The sequence below is a fragment of the Trachurus japonicus genome, chromosome 19 (assembly GCF_045865225.1).
Source record: "Trachurus japonicus isolate A0001 chromosome 19, Traja_1.0".
Classification (NCBI taxonomy): Eukaryota; Metazoa; Chordata; class Actinopteri; order Carangiformes; family Carangidae; genus Trachurus; species Trachurus japonicus.
In genome coordinates, this window is record NC_140925.1 from 20062098 (window position 1) to 20083548 (window position 21451).

At 40.0% G+C, this 21451-nt stretch overlaps 3 protein-coding genes and 8 non-coding genes across 11 annotated transcripts; 9 read left to right on the plus strand and 2 right to left on the minus strand.

The window, feature by feature from the left end:
• The first annotated feature begins 2577 nt into the window (after nucleotides 1-2577).
• On the plus strand, nucleotides 2578-2671 carry trnai-uau (transfer RNA isoleucine (anticodon UAU)). The gene is made up of 2 exons: nucleotides 2578-2615; nucleotides 2636-2671. It is a non-coding gene; the product is annotated as a tRNA-Ile (tRNA).
• Nucleotides 2672-3499: 828 nt separating this feature from the next.
• On the plus strand, nucleotides 3500-3593 carry trnai-uau (transfer RNA isoleucine (anticodon UAU)). The gene is made up of 2 exons: nucleotides 3500-3537; nucleotides 3558-3593. It is a non-coding gene; the product is annotated as a tRNA-Ile (tRNA).
• Nucleotides 3594-3961: 368 nt separating this feature from the next.
• Nucleotides 3962-4055, plus strand: trnai-uau (transfer RNA isoleucine (anticodon UAU)). Its single transcript has 2 exons — nucleotides 3962-3999; nucleotides 4020-4055. It is a non-coding gene; the product is annotated as a tRNA-Ile (tRNA).
• Nucleotides 4056-4468: 413 nt separating this feature from the next.
• Nucleotides 4469-4562, plus strand: trnai-uau (transfer RNA isoleucine (anticodon UAU)). Its single transcript has 2 exons — nucleotides 4469-4506; nucleotides 4527-4562. It is a non-coding gene; the product is annotated as a tRNA-Ile (tRNA).
• A 381-nt stretch (nucleotides 4563-4943) lies between these two features.
• Nucleotides 4944-5037, plus strand: trnai-uau (transfer RNA isoleucine (anticodon UAU)). The gene is made up of 2 exons: nucleotides 4944-4981; nucleotides 5002-5037. It is a non-coding gene; the product is annotated as a tRNA-Ile (tRNA).
• Nucleotides 5038-5575: 538 nt separating this feature from the next.
• Nucleotides 5576-5669, plus strand: trnai-uau (transfer RNA isoleucine (anticodon UAU)). Its single transcript has 2 exons — nucleotides 5576-5613; nucleotides 5634-5669. It is a non-coding gene; the product is annotated as a tRNA-Ile (tRNA).
• A 344-nt stretch (nucleotides 5670-6013) lies between these two features.
• On the plus strand, nucleotides 6014-6107 carry trnai-uau (transfer RNA isoleucine (anticodon UAU)). The gene is made up of 2 exons: nucleotides 6014-6051; nucleotides 6072-6107. It is a non-coding gene; the product is annotated as a tRNA-Ile (tRNA).
• Nucleotides 6108-6546: 439 nt separating this feature from the next.
• On the plus strand, nucleotides 6547-6640 carry trnai-uau (transfer RNA isoleucine (anticodon UAU)). Its single transcript has 2 exons — nucleotides 6547-6584; nucleotides 6605-6640. It is a non-coding gene; the product is annotated as a tRNA-Ile (tRNA).
• A 2210-nt stretch (nucleotides 6641-8850) lies between these two features.
• On the plus strand, nucleotides 8851-11509 carry hbae4 (hemoglobin alpha embryonic-4). The gene is made up of 3 exons (XM_085760879.1): nucleotides 8851-9190; nucleotides 9783-9987; nucleotides 10906-11509. Exons 1-3 carry the CDS (start codon nucleotides 9099-9101, stop codon nucleotides 11032-11034), a joined length of 426 nt encoding a protein of 141 aa, XP_085617005.1. The 5' UTR covers nucleotides 8851-9098; the 3' UTR covers nucleotides 11035-11509.
• Nucleotides 11510-15291: 3782 nt separating this feature from the next.
• On the minus strand, nucleotides 15292-16053 carry LOC146967883 (hemoglobin subunit beta-2-like). Its single transcript, XM_085761243.1, has 3 exons — nucleotides 15923-16053; nucleotides 15617-15839; nucleotides 15292-15454 (listed from the first exon to the last, which is right to left on the minus strand). Exons 1-3 carry the CDS (start codon nucleotides 16012-16014, stop codon nucleotides 15326-15328), a joined length of 444 nt encoding a protein of 147 aa, XP_085617369.1. The 5' UTR covers nucleotides 16015-16053; the 3' UTR covers nucleotides 15292-15325.
• A 2759-nt stretch (nucleotides 16054-18812) lies between these two features.
• On the minus strand, nucleotides 18813-20673 carry LOC146967884 (hemoglobin subunit beta-1-like). The gene is made up of 4 exons (XM_085761244.1): nucleotides 20537-20673; nucleotides 20240-20462; nucleotides 20027-20077; nucleotides 18813-18930 (listed from the first exon to the last, which is right to left on the minus strand). Exons 1-4 carry the CDS (start codon nucleotides 20626-20628, stop codon nucleotides 18841-18843), a joined length of 456 nt encoding a protein of 151 aa, XP_085617370.1. The 5' UTR covers nucleotides 20629-20673; the 3' UTR covers nucleotides 18813-18840.
• Between the last annotated feature and the right edge of the window lie 778 nt (nucleotides 20674-21451).

The following is a 21451-nucleotide window of genomic DNA, read 5'->3' on the forward strand; positions in this document are numbered from 1 at the left end:
TATTAAATATTAAATTATTAAATTTTAGTCAAATTAGAAATGTCCATATGTTTTCTCGGTGCATTTCTCTGTTTGACCAACTCTGTGATATCAGTAGTGCAGATGTTTATGATACTGAAAAGGCCTGAGGTAATGTGAGAGTTAGGTACTTTCCAGTGCCGTGCATGAACTGCTCCAGACAGGCAATCCAGCACTGATGCACAAATATTTGTTTCTTTTTGATGTATTGAATTAATAGCTTGAAATTAAACTAAATAAGTAGAAGATAAAAAATGAGGCAGAGCAAGCATAATTTTTGAGTCAGAGTTTCTGCCTTTTGTCACTGAAACTAATATAGTCAGGAGAGTCAAGAGAAGAATTTGCTGCAATTGTCTGCTGAGTTTCTTCTGAATGAGGCTTCTCCTGTATGGAGGAAGACATCATGCTCTGATACGTAGCCTACTAATGCTGCATGCAGTTGCATTGTGTTGCCCTGTCATCTCTTGCTTCTTTCTTTCATAGGTGGTGCAGCAGTTGTTGTTTACTCCCCCCCTACACCTCCCAGGTCTCTTTGCAGTCAACAGTAACCTCTGATAGATTAATCTGACCACCATCTCTCACCGCCCCCACCGCTCACCACAACATTCAGTCCATGCAACAATGTGGTTGCCTGATGTGAAAAGATACAGCACATAGGATAGAGCTCAGGAGAAGGATCATATTTATGTCCCATACAAGCCTGGCCAGGTGTTTCTGGGTGTGGTAGGGATGGAATCTGACATTTAGTCAGGTGGCGAATAAAAGAAAAATAAAGTAGGCTATATAATTACTGCCTCATAACTATAGAAACAGATCTATGTAACCAAGGGCATATCAACCAATTATTAATCACTTTCCAGCTGAGAGATGTCAGTTGAGATGGTGCAAATAACTTCTAACAATAATGAAATACAGGAAGTGTGTGGGGCTAACACCTTGAATTCACTGAGGTGGCGGCATGATGTGCAAACACAAAACACTAATGAATTCCAGTGTATCAGGTTGAAAGCTTTTCGTTTTTACCTGGAATCAGATATTAAAAAACAAGCTGCAGCTATTCTGGGAACGTCATGTTAACGGATGCTGACAGAAGCTGCAAGTGATGTCCTGAGAATCTCTGGGGGAAATGAAACCACGCCGAGCTTTCAGTTTGCTCGCCATTATCTTTGTGCCAATTCAATTGTCTTGAAAAAAATACACGTGTTTTTTATTTGCATATTACTTCACAGACTTTCAAACACACAGGTGGCTTTCTTTATCTTCCAAATTTGATGCATGCAAACATATAGCAGATGCTGAATATTACAAAATCTACAAGTACAGAAAGCAGGCTTCATGCTGACAAGACTCATATGAAGTAGTGTGTGCACAATGTTTTGTTTTGTGTTAGAATTAGAAAATTCCCAGGCCACTATAGCAAAACCTTAACAACTCCACTGTGCACTTTATTTAATATTTCTGCTCCAATGAACCTGCAAACAGCCTCACAAATAGTTTTGATTTAGGGACTACATTGAAATTATAATGGGAAGAAATCAATCCTGTGTGTGTCTGAATAGTGGAGAACATATTTCCTCTTACTGCAGGTTTGGTTGCAAGTTGCTTGGTTACAACTTTGCAAAACATTAACACCAACCTCCTCTTCCTCCTCCTGCTGCTGCTGGGACAGGAAGCAGTGCTGGCAAGCCTTCTGAGAAATGGGCCTATATCTGTGGGGAGCTGGATCTAAACTACTGATGGGAGGAGGGCACCTATATTGTGCAATTTAAATTTATTTTAAGTTTGAGTCTTTTTGTTGGTTAGTCTGAAATGTAGATTTTTTTTTGCATGTTTCTTTCTTTTCTTTTCTTTCTTTTCTTTCTAAGCTACCGTAATCTACAATTCACACACACTCATGCAGGTGCACTGGCACTAACAAATGTCTGTCCTCGTGCAGCCTACGCAATGAATCCTTGTTTCTAAATTGTATTTACTCCACCACTCTTTGCCCTTTGTTGTGTTACACACTGAGTAAGAGTCACGTTACGTGCAGGACATACAGAGAGCTGCTTTCCTATTGAATGAGCTGATTACAATGCAGAGCCGCAGAGAACGAGCTTTGAGGATTATCGGTGTGGGCAGAAATAAAAGGGATTTACAACAAGGCGCGTTCACGCTTCAGGAGGCTTTTCTAAACATTAGAGAGAAATCAAATGAGCAATTAATTAACCTTTCTTACTGCCATCCACATTATGTGTTGTATGTATTCTTTAATATTTAGTTTAACTCTTCTTCTTTCTAAATAGTCTTAATCCAGTATCCTTATAGGTTCACGTCCCTGGGTGTTGATTTGAAAGAAACTAACTTCTATTAACTTTGATTTTAAGAAAAATATCTGAGTAATCTAAATTTTATCTACAAACAATTCAGTAACAGAATAAATTGATGGATCATGATAATTTAATCGGATGACTTGCAGATATAACAGCTTTATATAGCTGCTCCTTTTAATCCAAAATACTTCTGTGATGTTGATCAATAGTGATACCGAATTATTTTTCCATTGTGCTTGATTTCAGAGCTCCAGTGGCGCAATCGGTCAGCGCGCGGTACTTATAAGACAGTAACCTGCAGAGTGATGCCGAGGTTGTGAGTTCAAGCCTCACCTGGAGCAGCTGGATTTCCTGCGAACAATATGTTTGACTTGTGTTGCAATAAGCATTATCAAGTGTATGCTAAGCACTTGCTTTAACAACAGAAGTGTCCTAGCCAGGTTCTGATCTTCTCGTCCACTACTAGAGGACACATCAGTTTTTATTTGTGCTACTTGCAGCATGGGTTGTGAATATTTGCAGATGTTTTCTATCCCGGCTTGTGCTCATTCTACTTGTCTTTGAACTTTTGCGGCTCTTGTGGAGCTCCTGTGGTGCAACCTGCCACCATTGTAATGGTACATAGAACAGCTTTAGTGTTACTGGTCAACCTACAATACTTGATATGATGTCAATCTATGGATTTCCAACATTACTGAGAGATTGAAGCTTTTTGCTTTTTTCACAAGACTCTTGTACAGATGTACCGATGTACAGAGCTCCAGTGGCGCAATTGGTAACTACATGTTACTGCTCAGCTTAAGCTTTTGTTGTGTTAGTCAATGGTTTTTCAATGACACATAATACTGAAGAATTGTTTTTTGTTATTACACTTAAAATTTTCAAGTTGCTCCTGCTCCAGCCTTGCACTGAAAGTAGCACCAGCAACATTATACAACAAAGTTATCAACCCCTCTGATGCCCTTCCTGTAAAGTGCTTTCTGGCTTTTAAAGTTAGAGGAAATACACCTGGACTGATTGCAACAAGGTCTTTGTGCTGGACAAGGCTTTCAAAGTTAAAAGCATTGAACGACAACTGCATCCAAGCCAGACAGCCAACTTTTTATGTCCACTTGGCAACACTTCCATTGTCATGTGGAAGTGTGTTTGCTCAGAGCCAAAAGTGAAGAGCTCCAGTGGCGCAATCGGTCAGCGCGCGGTACTTATAAGACAGTAACCTGCAGAGTGATGCCGAGGTTGTGAGTTCGAGCCTCACCTGGAGCAGGTAAGTTTTACGCATGTGGTGACACTGCAGCTTAGAAAACATGAGCAAATAAATGAAACACAGTGCAAATATTAAGACCCAGTTCAGACCTGCTGCTAAAGTCTGTCTTGGCTGAACCAATCACTAGTGTCATAAATGCTCATCCATGGATGTTAAAAGCCTTGAACAAGAGCGTCCAGGTTCACAACTGATTCATGTCCATCTGTCAACATGTTTGTTGTTGTCTGTGTTACTTTCTGTATCTGCTTGTTCTGTGAATATGTGCAGGACCTGTGGTGTAAAATTGATACAGATGTTTTCTATATTTCAGTCATGCGTTGTATTCGCATGTGATTCCTGAAATAGAACTTGCATGCTACAATGCAGAGCTCCTGTGGCGCAATCGGTCAGCGCGCGGTACTTATAAGACAGCAACCTGCAGAGTGATGCAGAGGTTGTGAGTTTGAGCCTCACCTGGAGCAGAGAAGTTTTACACATGATCATTCAGGACAACACTCCTCAAGTTGACCGTATCAGTCAACACAACACTGTCTAAGTCATAAAATAATTAACTGATATATCATAGTTCAAATGAGTAACTAGATCTTCTTGACGTGTCGCTGCTCAGCTTAAGTTTTTTTTAAGTCAATGGTTTTTCAATGAAACATAATACTGAAGACTTTTTTTTTGTTATTACACTTTTTAAAGTTACCCTCACTGTTTGCAACAAGGTCCTGTTGAAGACGTGTACAAGACTCTTGGACAAGTTTGGCTTTTAAAGTTAAAAACATTGAACGACAACTGCATCCAAGCCAGACAGACAACTTTTTATGTCCACTTGGCAACACTTCCATTGTCATGTGGAAGTGTGTTTGCTCAGAGCCAAAAGTGAAGAGCTCCAGTGGCGCAATCGGTCAGCGCGCGGTACTTATAAGACAGTAACCTGCAGAGTGATGCCGAGGTTGTGAGTTCGAGCCTCACCTGGAGCAGGTAAGTTTTACACATGTGGTGACACTGCAGCTTTAGAAAACATGAGCAAATGAATGAAACACAGTGCAAATAGTAAGACCCAGTTCAGACCTGCTACTAAAGTCTGTCTTGGCTGAACCAATCACTAGTGTCATAAATGCTCATCCATGGATGTTAAAAGCCTTGAACAAGAGCGTCCAGGCTCACAACTGATTCATGTCCATCTGTCAACATGTTTGTTGTTGTCTGTGTTACTTGCAGCACATTTCTGTATCTGCTTGTTCTGTGGATATGTGCAGGACCTGTGGTGTAAAATTGATACAGATGTTTTCTATATGTCAGTCAGTCTTTGTCTATTCGTATGTGTTTCTTGAAGTAGAACTTGCATGGAACAATACAGAGCTCCTGTGGCGCAATCGGTCAGCGCGCGGTACTTATAAGACAGTAACGTGCAGAGTGATGCCGAGGTTGTGAGTTCGAGCCTCACCTGGAGCAGAGAAGTTTTACACATGATCATTCAGGACAATACACTCCTCCAAATACCTCACACTGACTATATCAGTCAACACAACACTGTCCAAGTCATGAAATAAATAGTACTAATGAATGACTGGATCTTCTTGACTACGCGTTACTGCTTAGCTTAACTTTTTGTTATGTTAGTCAATGGTTTTTCAATAAAACATAATAGTACTGAACCTTTTTTTTTTTTGTCATTACGCTTAAAATCTTTGAGTTGCTCCTGCTCCAGCGTTGCACTACAAGTAGCACCAGCAACATTATACAACAAAGTTATCAACCCCTCTGATGCCCTTCCTGTAAAGTGCTTTCTGGCTTTTAAAGTTAGGAGGAAATACACCCGCACTGATTGCAACAAGGTCTTTGCTGGACAAGTTTGGCTTTCAAAGTTAAAAGCATTGAAAGACAACTGCATCCAAGCCAGACATCCAACTTTTTATGTCCACTTGGCAACACTTCCATTGTCATGTGGAAGTGTGTTTGCTCAGAGCCGTCGCATCACCTCTATTGAAGAGCTCCAGTGGCGCAATCGGTCAGCGCGCGGTACTTATAAGACAGTAACCTGCAGAGTGATGCCGAGGTTGTGAGTTCGAGCCTCACCTGGAGCAGAGAAGTTTTACACATGTGGTGACACTGCAGCTTTAGAAAACATGAGCAAACAAATTAAACACAGTGCAAATAGTTCAGTTCAGACCTGCTACTAAAGTCTGTCTTGGGTGAACCAATCACTAGTATCATAAATGCTCATTAATGGATGATAAAAGCCTTGAACAAGAGCGTCCAGGCTCACAACATGTTTGTTGTTGTCTGTGTTACTTGCAGCACATTTTTGTTCTGTGAATATGTGCAGGACCTGTGGTGTAAAATTGATACAGATGTTTTCTATATTTCAGTCATGCTTTGTCTATTCGCATGTGGTTCCTGAAGTAGAACTTGCCTGCAACAATGCAGAGCTCCTGTGGCGCAATCGGTCAGCGCGTGGTACTTATAAGACAGTAACCTGCAGAGTGATGCCGAGGTTGTGAGTTCGAGCCTCACCTGGAGCAGAGAAGTTTTACATATGATCAGAATCAGGACAATACACTCCTCGAAATACCTCACACTGAATATATCGGTCAACACAACACTGTCCAAGTCATACTTTTTTTTTTTTGTCATTACGCTTAAAATTTTCAAGTTGCCCCTGCTCCAGCCTTGCACTGCAAGTAGCACCAGCAACATTATACAACAAAGTTATCAACCCCTCTGATGCCCTTCCTGTAAAGTGCTTTCTGGCTTTTAAAGTTAGAGGAAATCCACCTGCACTGATGGCAACAAGGTCTTTGCGCACAAGACTGCTGGACAAGTTTGGCTTTCAAAGTTAAAAGCATTGAACGACAACTGCATCCAAGCCAGACAGACAACTTTTTATGTCCACTTGGCAACACTTCCATTGTCATGTGGAAGTGTGTTTGCTCAGAGCCGTCACGTCACTTCTGTTGAAGAGCTCCAGTGGCGCAATCGGTCAGCGTGCGGTACTTATAAGACAGTAATTTGCAGAGTGATGCCGAGGTTGTGAGTTTGAGCCTCACCTGCAGCAACTTCTTTACACCCAAATTGACTCAAGAGAACTATTACTTGATCACAGCTGAAAACAGAACACAATATTAAGGAAAGGAATGAAATGATTGATAAAATGGTGACCGGTTGTCTTGTTTACACCAAGATATAGGTAGAGAAGGAGGCCTTAAAGAGTCCCTTAGCTCTAACAGAGCATTTCGGATACAGAGGGGAAATAAAGTAGAATAACTTTAGTTTACTTTGTTTGTTTATTTCATCGGGACAATGCATATTAATGGACACTGGGGGTGCTAGAGTACCCACAGTAAATACACCGGATTTAGCACATGTGCTAAATTACATCCATAGTCCCCAAAACAATACAACAATTAGGTAACATAGAATAAGATAGGTAAGATAGAAGATAATGAATTACGTCTCTTCACCAGTGTCAAAGTACCATAAATATCACAGTTTTAGAACAGAATCTGCTACTGTACATGTCTGGGCTGGGGGATGGGAGGGTTGAGGGTGGGTTGAAGGGGTTTATGTAAGGTCATCCTAAATACTATACACCCCTCTAGAGGTGATAATCTCAGTGGCACATGCGACCCTCTATCGCCCACCCTGAGCCTTTACTCTGTGCTGTCAACAGTGATGCACGTTTGATAAAAAAGCAACATCAAGCTGTTTTTTGTTTGTTTTTCTTTTTAAACAAGAATGTTTGTGTGTTTCCTCTTGTGATTCCTCTCATTTATCTTCTCTCTCAAGCTTTAATCCCTTCAAACCCATCACAATCTGTCTGAGTTGTGTTTTTTTTTTTTATTTGACCTGTACTGGTGAAAAACCTGAAATATGCTTTATGAAGGATAACCAAGGGGCAATCATCAAGAGCTCTAGAAACCCTGCTTGCATGGTGGTGGGTAGAGTGTGTATGTGGGCCATTGTGTGGCCTAAAGGTTTCCTGGTTCAGCCCCCATGCAGCCAACTGAACTCTACTGTATGATCCTCTTGTATTTCCTCTATTCCTATTAGATGAATGTTTAAAATATATAACAAGAGTTGACATAGTTTTGTCATGTTTTATGTTGTTCTAGTCTTTGAATAATCCAAGTGGGTTGCTGAGCATTTGTGCAGGTCCACACCAAAACTGAATTGAATCAAGTCTTGATCAAAATGTGGGCAAAGTGGGGGTAGCGTTTAGCTCACTTGCTAGAGCTGCCGCCCCATGTTGAGGCTATAGTCTTCGCTGCAGGCGGCCCTGGTTCGAATCCCACATCAGGCAGCCCCTTCCTGCATGTCATTCCCCTTCTCTGCCTCCCCATTTCCTGTCTCTCTCTTCACTGTGCTATCAATTAAAGGCATTAAAAGCCCAAAAATATACTTTAGGGGGGAAAAAAGTGGGCAAAGTGGGCCACAAAGCCAGGTTCAGATTTGGTGTATTACAATAGGACAGCACTACAAAAAGCAGAAACTGGTTTGCTTGATTTTGATTCTCTTTTTCTTAAAGAGACGTCCTGTGTGAAGACCTTTGTTGTTTCATCTAACAATGGTGAGGAATATGCAGATTCCTAACTTAACATCTGTTTTCTCAGATTATCACACTACAGACCATGAGTCTAGGGCCAGTTTTATATTATAGATTCGCTCTAAGGCAAATGTGAGCATCACTAAAAACCCAACTCTTCACAGTCACATTTCTGGCTGTGCACCGTGGCCTCACTCAAGACACAAACTGTTGTGGTCCTCACAATAGTATCTAACACATTTTGGCCACATGCCCAGTGTCTTGTCAGCAACAGTTTATGGGGCTGCAGATAGCAGCAGCTGAAGGACTTTATCTGTAAAAGCCTGCTTCAAACTGCAAAATATCATCGGACCTGAAATCCTCGGCCCATATATACCAATTAAAATTCAGATATTAAGTCAAGGCGTGGGAAGAGAAACGGTCAGAAAATGTTTTTTTGTTGTTGTTGTTTTTTAAGTTAAATTCATGTTTATTGAACAATATGTAAAGAAAAACAGGTTTATTGCCTTATGTGTTTTTCATTTTTACACTAACCTATGTTACTAATTGGAAGCTGAGAGGAATGAATAACATCTAAAAATACTCTTTTACCTAAACTGGTGCATTTTGAGGTCAACCACATGTGTGATATGGTAGAAATACCCAGTGTGACGCACGTGGGGCAGCAGATAGTGCAGTGGTGTGGAGTCCCCACCCTAACCCTGGCTGCTGTCCGATAAGGCAGAGGAGAGAAACAACAAGGCTGCTGCCAGAGACCTTTACTGCTGCACCTCATTTTCTCACACGGGAGGAATTCTTACTTCATCTTCTTCACAATTCTTCGTTTCATTGTTAATTTTGGTGATAAAATGGTTGATTAACACTTTTGTCGCCTATTGTGATCTCCTCTCTGACCTCTGCTGTTAAGTCGTCTCTCACTCTGGATATTCAGCTACACTTGACTCTCTGCTGATCAATGCAATAGGCTGCAATGCTCTCAAAGAGGGAGAAGGAGCTACTTGCAGAAATATGGGAAAAACTGACTCCTGTGGCTGAAGATCTTGGCTCAGATGCCCTTCTTAGGTAGGTCCACAATGTTGTGTAGATTTTTCTAAAATACAAAGTAGCTGCGGTGGAATAAACTCTTGGGAAAACATGTGTTTCATTCAGAATCATTAAAAATATCATTATATATAACCTGCCTCTCTACTTAATAAGTCTGGTGTGTGTTCATTAATGCTCATCTATGAAGATCTAATCCCCTACTATTGACTCCCTAACTCCTGTTGATGTTGTATTATAAGTAGAAAAGCCTCATTACACTATATCTAAAATTGATGATGTGATTTTTGTTGGATCTTATAGCAAACATGCTCCTTTACATCTTGGGTTTATGATTTCTTAAACTGGGAAACACAACTCCTATGGTACAGACAATGCACAACCATGTTGTGACATATTTTACCTTGACAGAATTGATTTGGGTATTACACTTTGTCATGTTGCATAGTGAATAGTGTGCAGCCCTGAAAGATGCCTATAAAGCATGGGCAAATTATTCATTAAGCAACCACAACCAACCAGGTGGCAGCAGCAACAAAATGTTGATTTGGTATTTCAGTAACAAACCATTTCACATTCATTAAAATTCATTTCACTGTTGACTTCCCCATAGGATGTTTGCCTCTTACCCAGGCACCAAGACGTACTTCTCCCATCTAGACATCAGCGCTCGCTCCGCTCACCTGCTCTCTCATGGGAAGAAGATCGTCCTGGCCATAGCGGAGGGAGCCAAAGACATCAGCCAGCTGACCGTCACACTGGCCCCTCTGCAGACCCTGCATGCCTACCAGCTGCGGATAGACCCAACTAACTTCAAGGTGCAGCTCCTCAGACAAAGCAGAAAGTCAATATCAGACCAAATCAAACAACATGTGCCCCAGAGCAAGCATTTTTGTGACATATTTTGTATTGTATGTATGTATTCTAATACAACAATACACAGGTCTTTGTAGGTATTGCACTATATTGAAAAAAACAATAATGCAATGTATTGTACTGCTCCTGTTAAAGTCTTAAAAAGAAGTAACAACAGTAAGTAAAAACAAATTGGTATGATGGGGATGAGGTGGCACTCACATGCTTTTACTCTGAAATACCTACAGGAAAAGCTAATTTTTGCCCGAACAAGAAGAAGGAAATTCAATTTTCTAAAGTTAGTCATAATTTGGTGTTGCATTTTTTTTAATTTTTTTTTTTACTTATAGAAGGTTAAAGGAGACATATTATTTCCCCTTTCCACAAATTAAAAAAGTTCCCAGGTGTCTTAAATACATATCTGTGACATGCTTTGGTCAAAATACCCCAAGGATCAAACATCACAGCTCTTTTCATCCTCTCATAACAGCCCTGTTCAGAACGGCTGGTTTCAGTGCCTGTCCCTTTAAATGCAAATGAGCCACTGCTTGCCCCACCCTGCCCGTCCTACCGGCCCCAGGTAGGAGTGGGGCTATGCAAATTTGAACCCTAGTTACATTACTAGAAGACAACTGAGGGAACAGCTCGTAAAACCACGTGGATTTCAACCTAGGGAGCCTGCACATTACTTTTTTTTGTCAATTCTCACATTTTGGGGTCAGAAGGCAAGACAAATATATGTTAAAGAGCCTTCAAAAAGTGATATTGCCATTATGTCCCCTTTAATAAACCAACAACAGTAAGTTAAATCAAATCTCCTCACATGTTTGTTGACTCTTCTTCAGTTCTGTGTCAGTAACAAACTCTCATCTCTCCTGCAGCTCTTCTCACACTGTATGCTCGTCACTCTGGCCTGTCACATGGGCGATGACTTCTCGCCAGTTGCACACGCAGCAATGGACAAGTACCTGTCGGCCTTCGCAGCTGTACTCGCTGAGAAATACAGATGAGACTCAGCCACATGCTTCTAAGAACTATACAAGACATTTATACAATTTATATTTATATGATACTACATGATATGTAGTATTTCTGTGTAATTGTTGTTGTTATGTAATCTTTGTGGTGATAAAAACTTGTACTTAATATGCTACAATTTGTTATGCTGTAGAACACTATAACATTTAGGACTTAATAATGCATCAAAACTAATTTCCTCATGAGAGATGTGACTCTTGATTTTATGGAGACTGTATCTTGCAGTCATGTATCATGCAAAAAATAAATGTGTAATTAATATGAGACTGAATATAGATATTTAGTTTTTCTTTGGAAACGAGCATACTTCTGATAACTTTAGAAAAGTCATTATTAGCCTATATTAATATTCCCGGCCTCCACCCAGAACAGTAGGCTATACAGTACCATTGCTAACTGAAGATGGCAAAGGTGACTTCTTCAGCGTGTAATCCATGACTGATGACTTACTAAATGACAAACTTGTATCATGCAAAAATGATTTTCACATGCCAAAATAAATGTGAAACAACAGCAACCTTGAAAGACGGAAAGGAGGCCATGGTGTAGACACCCAAAATAATACAACTTTAAAGTAGCACTATCGCAAATACAACAGTATTAGCAATAAAAAAACGGAAACATGCAATAGGTCCAGGGGAGCCATAACTGTCTGTACACAAAGATACAAGATACGCTGCACCACTGGCCCCATCTAGTGGTCGAACAAAGAATTGGAATTCGTGATAGTGTTACTTTAAATTATCGTTTTATAAGCAAAATTGCGCCTTTATAGCCTGACAAGCCAGACTATATCATTAAAATATATATTTTTGCTAGGGTGCGTCTAGATTTCTAGGCTAGCCTTTACATACATATCCTAACAAATATCAATTTATCTAAATGAACCTCGTCCAAAAAAAAAAGCAAAAGAAACAAAAAACATGAGCCTAGCTATTTTCACGTAGGCTGCAGTGAGCCGCTCCACCAATAAATGCGACGAATAAGAAAAAGAGGCAGAAGAGGAAGTTGTAAATTTTTCAAGAGTGTACTTTCTAATAATGTTGTTACAGTTTATAAAGTTTGTTCTGGGCAGTCTGATATAGTGTTGTTGTCGTGTTTAGGTCCATCTTTTGCAACAGTTACAATGTTGTTGACTTGTTTAGCAGCTGTCACTGTGTCCCTGGTGTTCAACAGGACATTAACCACATACTGTAGGCTGCTGGGTGAAAAGCTGGTGGCAGTGATGCTTCACACAGTAACAGTGCGACATCTAGTGGTCACTGAATAAGTTTGACAAAGGGTATCACAAATCAAACACTTATTTTTTTAATAATACCGGTAACTTCATACTGATTACTGTAAAGGCAATCAATATGTTTTCTATCAACATCAGTTAGATCAGGCTCAATATCTGTTTTAACCTTTGTGTAAAAAGTCAGTGTGTATTGTGGACAAGGAACATGGAAAATGTAAAATTATTTTATAGAACTCATTCATTAGTATTAATAAACAACAGATTTGGGACTAAGACAACCCCTTCTTTTTTTAATGATGCCTTTGAAAACAATCCAATCTTTCACAAGGCAACATCATCAATCATACATCTAAAATGATCAATGCACAGATTTGCATTTACTCAACTGTCTCTGGTGTTAAAAATAAAGTTGTAATAAATTATGTAATAACTGTGCTGAAATAAATTGTTTAAGTCCTGAGGTGTCTCTGGTGCTGAAAGTAGCAAACATATGTGACATCTTATTTCCTAGTTGTTAACAGCTCCAGTCTATTAGAAACCAGACACCACTAACATCAATACACATTCACGTAATGTAACTTGATTGCTTATGATTATGAATGAATGAATGAATGAATGAATGAATGAATGAATGAATGAATTAATTAATTAATTAATTAATTAATTAATTAATGTGACTTTCTAATATAGATTATATTCACATGTCAAAGTCTACTACAAAAAAATTAAAAAGACAAATGCTGACTTGTGTATTGCAACAAAAGCTTTAAATGAGAGTCATTAGTGAAGCCAGGCTGGAGAAAGCTGGTTAACCTGGTTGGCTCCACGCGCCACGCGCAAGAGAATTAAAGAAGAAGAAAGAAGAAGAGTGAAGCCTGCAGAACTTACCGTCCATTTTCATGAGGCCAGAGGTAGACATGGCGCCACCTGCTGGATTCTACGGTGGCCCTGAAGTGCAAAACACAACGACAAATCAGACAACAACGGCAAAAGAGAAAACACAACACAAAAAGAGAAGACACAACGCAAAAAGAGAAAACACAATGCAAAAAGAGAAAACACAACACAAAAAGAGAAAACACAACGCAAAAAGAGAAAACACAACGCAAAAAGAGAAAACACAACACAAAAAGAGAAAACACAACGGCAAAAGAGAAAACACAACACAAAAAGAGAAAACACTACACAAAAAGAGAAAACACAACGGCAAAAGAGAAAACACAACACAAAAAGAGAAAACACAACACAAAAAGAGAAAACACTACGCAAAAAGAGAAAACACAACGGCAAAAGAGAAAACACAACGCAAAAAGAGAAAACACAACGCAAAAAGAGAAAACACAATGCAAAAAGAGAAAACACAACACAAAAAGAGAAAACACAACGGCAAAAGAGAAAACACAACACAAAAAGAGAAAACACTACACAAAAAGAGAAAACACAACGGCAAAAGAGAAAACACAACACAAAAAGAGAAAACACAACACAAAAAGAGAAAACACTACACAAAAAGAGAAAACACAACGGCAAAAGAGAAAACACAACACAAAAAGAGAAAACACAACGGCAAATCAGAAAACACAACAACAAAACAGAAAACACAACGGCAAATCAGAAAACACAAAAGCAAAACATTTTGGGCAATACATAGCGGCCTCTGTGCTAGTCCCGCTTGCGATACTTTTTTTCCTACTATGGCCATGCCAAGACCCGCCTTACTCTGCCTCTGATTGGCTGCCTCTGCAAGGCTAAGCTTATCCCTGCATCTTACCCTAACCTTAACCACTCCCTTCACACGCCTAAACCAACCGTCTTTGCCTAAACCAGCCCGAGGGTACCTACCTTTTCCGGTTTGGTTAATGTCGTTGTGTTTTCTCTTTCTGTGTTGTGTTTTCTCTTTTGCTTTTGTGTTTTTTGATTTGCCGTTGTTTAGTAATTTGTCGTGTTTTCTGATTTGCCGTTGTGTTTTCTCTTTTTGTGTTGTGTTTTCTCTTTTTGTGTTGTGTTTTCTCTTTTTGTGTTGTGTTTTCTCTTTTGCCGTTGTGTTTTCTCTTTTTGTGTTGTGTTTTCTCTTTTTGTGTTGTGTTTTCTCTGTTTGTGTTGTGTTTTCTCTTTTGCCGTTGTGTTTTCTCTTTTGCCGTTGTGTTTTCTCTTTTGCCGTTGTTGTCTGATTTGCCGTTGTGTTTTGCACTTCAGGGCCACCACAGGGATTCAGTGAGAAGTTACACTCTGCTTCTTAAATGCATTCGGGTTGATTTTTTTTTTTTTTTTTTTTTTTGGTGGTGAGAGGAAAGCAATAATGATTTAAAATAAAAACCATGTTTGAAAGTGTTCCACTCTGGTTATTATGACTGCGGTTTCGCTCTTATGTGTTTTGAACTGCAGCCTGAGATATGGTCCAAATGTGAGTGTATCACACAGAAAAAACTAGATCTGGTGACCCAGATCCTCTTTGTCCTCAGCTGACCATAAAAAACTAACTAGCTAATTTGTTCAGAATTTTCTGAGACAGCTTGCACTAATAAATGACAACGAACAAATCCAGAGGTGTGTTTTCTTTTGTTTTTAATGCCTAAGCAGATACAGGCTTTGTGCGATCAGGTTCAGGGAGCCTATCACTGACCTGCAGCTACAGCTATGATATATCTATCTATATAATTTATTTCCACAATAAAAAACATACTGTGCAGTGCGAATATAGAAGCAACTGATTCGTGTTGCCAAAGATCAAAGTAAGTTATTAGCGTTGTTATATATTTTGTTTTATAACAGTGGGGGAAAAAATCCTCACTGTGCACAGGATATTACTATGATTACCCTGATTTATTATATTTTTTCTTTTGTATGTTTGTCTTGATTTTTTTTATCCAACCGTTGCCAAACCTATGATGGCTGTGCGTAATTACGCACGCGTAAAAGAAGTGATGGAGAAAAGCAGGTTCAGCTTTGCTTCAGTAGACTTTTATTTTCTTCACGGAGGAGACACATTAACACATGTGAACAAACTAGTGCGGAAATTGCACAGTTTAGTGGTACTGCCTTCCCAGAGCAGACACCACCACGGCCAGGAACTTCTGCCAAGTGGCCTGAATCTCCGGGGTGAAGGCGGTTCCCATCTTGGCGGCGATTACAATAGACAAGCAGTCAGCCAGCAGCTGCACAGAGGGAGTCAATCATGTGGTTAATTTCATCTATTCATTAATGTTAATTGGTGTTTATTAAAAATTTAAAATATTCGTGAATATGTGTGGGTTTTGTGATTTGTAAATCGAAGAATAAAGTGATGGAGAGAAAAGTTGCGGACGGGGAAACTTTACCTTGAAGTTGTCGGGGTCGACGTGCAGCTTCTCGGAGTGCAGCACGCTCAGCTCGGCATAGGTGGCCTTGATGTTGTCCATGTTCTTCATGGCCCTGTCCAGACCGTGCAGCACGGTGATTCCATGGGCTGCGATGTTGGGGTTGCTCTTGATGGCCTCAGCGTTGTAGAGGTTTCCGAAGGCACCGAAATACCTCTGAGTCCAGGGGTAAACGATCAGACACCTGCAGGAGGGAGGACACAGGTGAGTTGGAGAAAGAGAACAAACAGTGCACACATGTTTGCAGAACAGTGTTCTTCTCCATACCTGCACAGAGCCTTGGGGCCAATATCATCGTAGTCCAGGTTGGAGAAGATGCTGGTGATGGTGGCGCGCTCCTGGTCAGTCCACTCAACCATGTTTCTTGCTTCTTTTTTTGTTCAGGCTTCAAACAAAAAATAAGGTTGAATGTTAGCTCAGCCCGACCAGCGTCTATTTAACAGGGTCAGAGCTCCCTCCACCCTGCAGCAGAGGGTTGCTGCCATAGGCTGGAGATGAGGTGCTGCAGATAAACTTCAGACTTGTCCAGAAGGTTCTGGATGGTTTGGTTCATTGGTATACGTATGGATTTATAGAGATGCCCAAATTTAACTGCATTATTATTATTATTATTATTATTATTATTATTATTATTATAGTCGATGAGTGTGTCCAGGTCAACTTTAAGAACAGTTTTGTAGGATGCACGTGATAACCTGTCAATTACAGTCAAACAATGAAACAGACCAGGCTTTATGTGCATGTGAAGGAAAAACATGGCAAGTTTTAATTAAATGTATTTATGACATTTACATTGACTAAAATGAACCATTCTCTAAATAAAACTGCAAAATACCTGCAATTTAAGCATCTTAAATTCTGTTTTTTTTAAGTGTTTATCAGTTTTTTCTTTTCATCGTAAGTTCTGCTCCTTGAACCCCTGTGAGACAGGATCAGTCTTCACTATAATAAGTATGAAAATGTTCAAACTACCAGAGCCTACAGACTTCAGACGACTTCATTTATCCCAGAGGGGCAATTCAGTTTAGCGGAATACTCAGCCTACTACAAAATAAATGCTGAGATGTGCAATAGTAGATGTATTTTCAGATTTAAAATGATCTGTAAATAAAATTCATGGGGGTGTAGTAGCAATGGGGCCACCTGCTGTATTCACTGAGAAGTTACAGTCTGTCTAGCTGCTGCACCACACCACACCGCACCACTGCCTGTGTGCGTTGATAAATTTAAAAAACGATGGGTGGGTGCAGATGATGGTGATGTGGGCTGGGTCAAGATTTCATACTGAGGTGGCTGCAGCTGTAGCAAATATTAAGTATTGTAAAAAATTGTTTTGAATGTCTGTAAAGGTTTATGTGGGATAGTTCATTAAAATGGATTTGGTTTGGTTTTTGAGTTGTGCTCTTTTTTTTCTCTTTTACCTTCCATGAACACATTTTTTTCATATGTGGCCAGTTTTGGTATCTGTTTTGAACTGCAGCCTCAGATATGGGCCAAATGCGTAAGTTCATGCGTCACACAGAAAAAAAAATTGATGTGAAGACTTTAATCCTCTTTGTCCTCAACTGACCCTAAAAAACACAATACGGGAGTGTGGGGCTTCCCTCAGCTTACACAGGACCAACATGTCTGCATTCCGTCTAATTATTACTAAAGAATGACATTTATTAAAAACATGGTAACACTTTATTTGACGCCTCTATAACGCATTATAACCAGACTTATAATGAGTTATAACAGTTATAGCACTGTATAATTATAGTTATAAACACTCATAAGTGGTCATACTCCTTTATAACAATAATCATAACACACTATAAAACATTTTATTGTGACTTATAGGTCAGGTATAAAATACTCTATAACTGTTAGTAACTAGCTGACAATGCCCACATCGATAATACATTATAAATATAGTTATAATGTGTTATAATTGGGTTATAAACGTGTATAACTATCATTATAAACACTCATAAATTATATTTATATTATTTATAACAATAAGCATAACACATAGAGCATTTCATAATGGCTTATAAGGTCAAGTATTATAATAGAGTTATAATTCTCTGTAATGTGTTATGCTTATTGTTACAAAGTCTTATTTATGAGCATTTATAATGATAGTTATACACGTTTATAAGCCAATTATAACACATTATAACTATCCATAATGCATTATCCATGTGGACATTGTCAGCAAGTTACTAACAATTATATCGTATTATAATACCTGACCTTATAAGTCATGATAAAATGCGTTATAGTGTGTTATGATTATTGTTATAAAGCATTATGATCATTTATGAGCGTTTGTAACTATAGTTATACAGTGTTATAACTGCATTATAACTCATTTTAGGTGTGGTTATAGACAGTGCGTTAGAGAGATAGGCGTCAAATAAAGTGTTACCAAAAACATAACTGAAGAACAGTTCACGTCAAGAAATGTTACGAAAACTTTGAGGTTTATCACACAAGAAAATATACATAGGCTATACGTACAACGTAATTAACCCATTGTCCAAGGAAGGGATTGTTGTTGTTGTTAATGATGATGTTGTTGTCCTCCATGTAATAAATATTACAATTCTTCATTTTGAACATGAGAACACGATCATGTTTATTATATTTGGAAAAGTATTATTTCAATCTAACATGTTGCGGTTGAGCTTGATTTGTAAGCTCAAATGTTATTAGTGCGCTGTGCAACACAAACAATTTCATTCAAACAAATGAAGGTTGATTTATGAACTTAAGCTCAGCTGAGGTTCTTGACAGAAGAGTCCAAAATGTCATGCATTTAGGGGACAAATGAAAATTGTAGTTTCTCGGGCGGTTCTCTGATGGACTGTGATGAACTTCTTGGCCTGCTCCACCATACTGTTCCAGTGGTGATTCTCAAAATCAGTGCCAATGATACACATGACATTAGTTTGAGAGGTCACTCTATTGGAAGTGTCAGTATCATTATGATTAACCTTTTCTTCTTCTCTCTTCATAAAGTTGAATAATTTGATCCAACTGTTACCTGTAACCTATGATGGCTGTGCGTAATTACGCACGCGTAAAAGAAGTGATGGAGAAAAGCAGGTTCAGCTTTGCTTCAGTAGGCTTTTATTTTCTTCACGGATCATGAGACACATAATACATGTGAACAAACTCCAGTGCGGACGCTGCACAGTTTAGTGGTACTGCCTTCCCAGAGCAGACACCACCACGGCCAGGAACTTCTGCCATGTGGCCTGAATCTCTGGGGTGAAGGCGGTTCCCATCTTCAGTGGCGCCGCCAGCCGGAATCCTGTACGCACTGTGCGTACAATTTTTTTCATGGGTGGAAAAAAAAAGAAGCAATTTTGTTTATTTTGAGCGGGTGTGATAAAGACGCTTGTTGTTTGTAACAGGCTAAACGTGCTGAGTTCATTGATTGTTAAACCAATCAGTGGAAGCCTAACGTAAAAGCCAGTGATTGTCGTTTACATCATGTCATCTGTCTCTTTTTGATTTCTGGCGCCTATTACACTACCGCTATGTGATGATTACGCCCGGTCCAGTATAGAAATGTCAAAAAGACAGTTGAGCCTTTTCCAGGCATTTAAAAAAAAAAAAGAGAGATCCAAACCCACGATCACAAACACGCAGCAGAGCAGCGATAATGAAGGTCTCTCCTCTCTAGCTCCAAACTCACTCGTCTGCACCGCGATTATGGACTCATAAGTGCCGATTCCAGGTTGAGCCCCCACTGGGGGAGCCTCGGCCCATCAGCTGTGTGTCTGTGGGTATGTGTAACCCGTATGTGTGTAGCCTGTGTGTGTTAATCTCTCACGCGCTCTGTTAAGATGAATCAACACAAACCGCTGCAGAGCGCGAGCCTGGCACAGAGGTGCGCGCTCTGGCGCATCTGGCACAGTCGGTTAACGGCACCGAAAGGAAACTGGCTCAGCTCCGCGGCTATTTCGCGTCCGACGTCTATGTTAAGCACATGTTGTTATTGATATTGTAGCGTCCGACCCGATGTAACTACAACAACATAACACAAACTTATCTGACAGCTCTCTCACTTTTTCCTCTGCTCCTCCTCACTCACCTACACACACTGTCTTCCTCACACTCACCCCGGCCCCTCAGCTTCTCATCCAACCATACGCTACCTGCCCGTACACATTCACAGTCAGTCAGGAATCACACAACTTAAACATCACAACAACATTACTGCGGGGTCGCAACAATATTTTCAGTTGTGCAGTATATTATGACAAGTCCCATTGCTACGTGGCATGATAGGCACAGCGACCCTCCCCCCCCCCGAAAAAAAAATTGTTGCAGCCTATTTGCCGTTTTGTGCGTACATTGAAATTGAATCCTGGCGGCGCCACTGCCCATCTTGGCGGCGATGACAATGGACAAGCAGTCAGCCAGCAGCTGCACAGAGGGAGTCAATCATGTGGTTAATTTCATCTATTCATTAATGTTATTTGGTGTTTATGAAAAATGGAAAATATTCGTGAATATGTGGGGGTTTTGTGATTTGTAAATCGAAGAATAAAGTGATGGAGAGAAAAGTTGCGGACGGGGAAACTTTACCTTGAAGTTGTCGGGGTCGACGTGCAGCTTCTCGGAGTGCAGCACGCTCAGCTCGGCATAGGTGGCCTTGATGTTGTCCATGTTCTTCATGGCCCTGTCCAGACCGTGCAGCACGGTGATTCCATGGGCTGCGATTTGAGGGTTGCTCTTGATGGCCTCAGCGTTGTAGAGGTTTCCGAAGGCACCGAAATACCTCTGAGTCCAGGGGTAAACGATCAGACACCTGCAGGAGGGAGGACACAGGTGAGTTGGAGAAAGAGAACAAACATGTTTGCAGAACAGTGTTCTTCTCCATACCTGCACAGAGCCTTGGGGCCAATATCATCGTAGTCCAGGTTGAAGAAGATGCCGGTGATGGTGGCACGCTCCTGGTCAGTCCACTCAACCATGTTTCTTGCTTCTTTTTTTGTTCAGGATTCAAACAAAAACGCTGAGTATTGTCTCAGTCCCATCAGCGTCTATTTAACAGGGTCAGAGCGCCCCCCAGGGGGCTGCTGCCATAGGCTGGAGATGAGGTACTGCAGATAAACTTCAGACTTGTCTAGATTAAGGTTCTGGATGGTTTGGTTCATTGTTATACAGATTTATGCCGACATTTAAATTGAGCTTTTTTTTTTTTTTTTTTTTGGAGACGATGAGTCATAACCTTTGTATCCAGGTCAACTTTAAGAACAGTTCTGTATGATGCACGTGATAACCTGTTAATTACAGAATCAAACAATGGAACGGATCAGGTTTTACGTGCATGTGAACAAACACTTGTCATTTATATTGTCTAAAATGAACCCTCTTCCAAATACATCTGCAAAGATACTATATTATAGCGTACATTTGGTTTAGTTTTTGAATTGTGCTCTTTTTTTTTTTTTTTTTTTGCTATCCATGAACATTTTCTTTTTTCCAACTTGCATGCAGCTGCAAATCATTTGGTGGTGAGAGGAAAGCACTAATGATTTAAAACAAAACCCATGAGACTGTGTCCCACTCTGCTCGTTGAAGACATGACTCTGCGGTTTATTCCACCTTTTTTGCTCTCGTCCTCGCGCGTCGCAGCTCTTATCTGTTTTGAACTGAAGCATGAGATATGGTCCAAATGCGTAAGTGTATGCATCAGAAAAAAAAACTAGATCTAAAGACCTAGAGCCTCCTTGTCCTCAGCTGACCCTAAGAAACACAGTAGGAGGCAAGTGCAATGACTTCCCTCAGCTTACA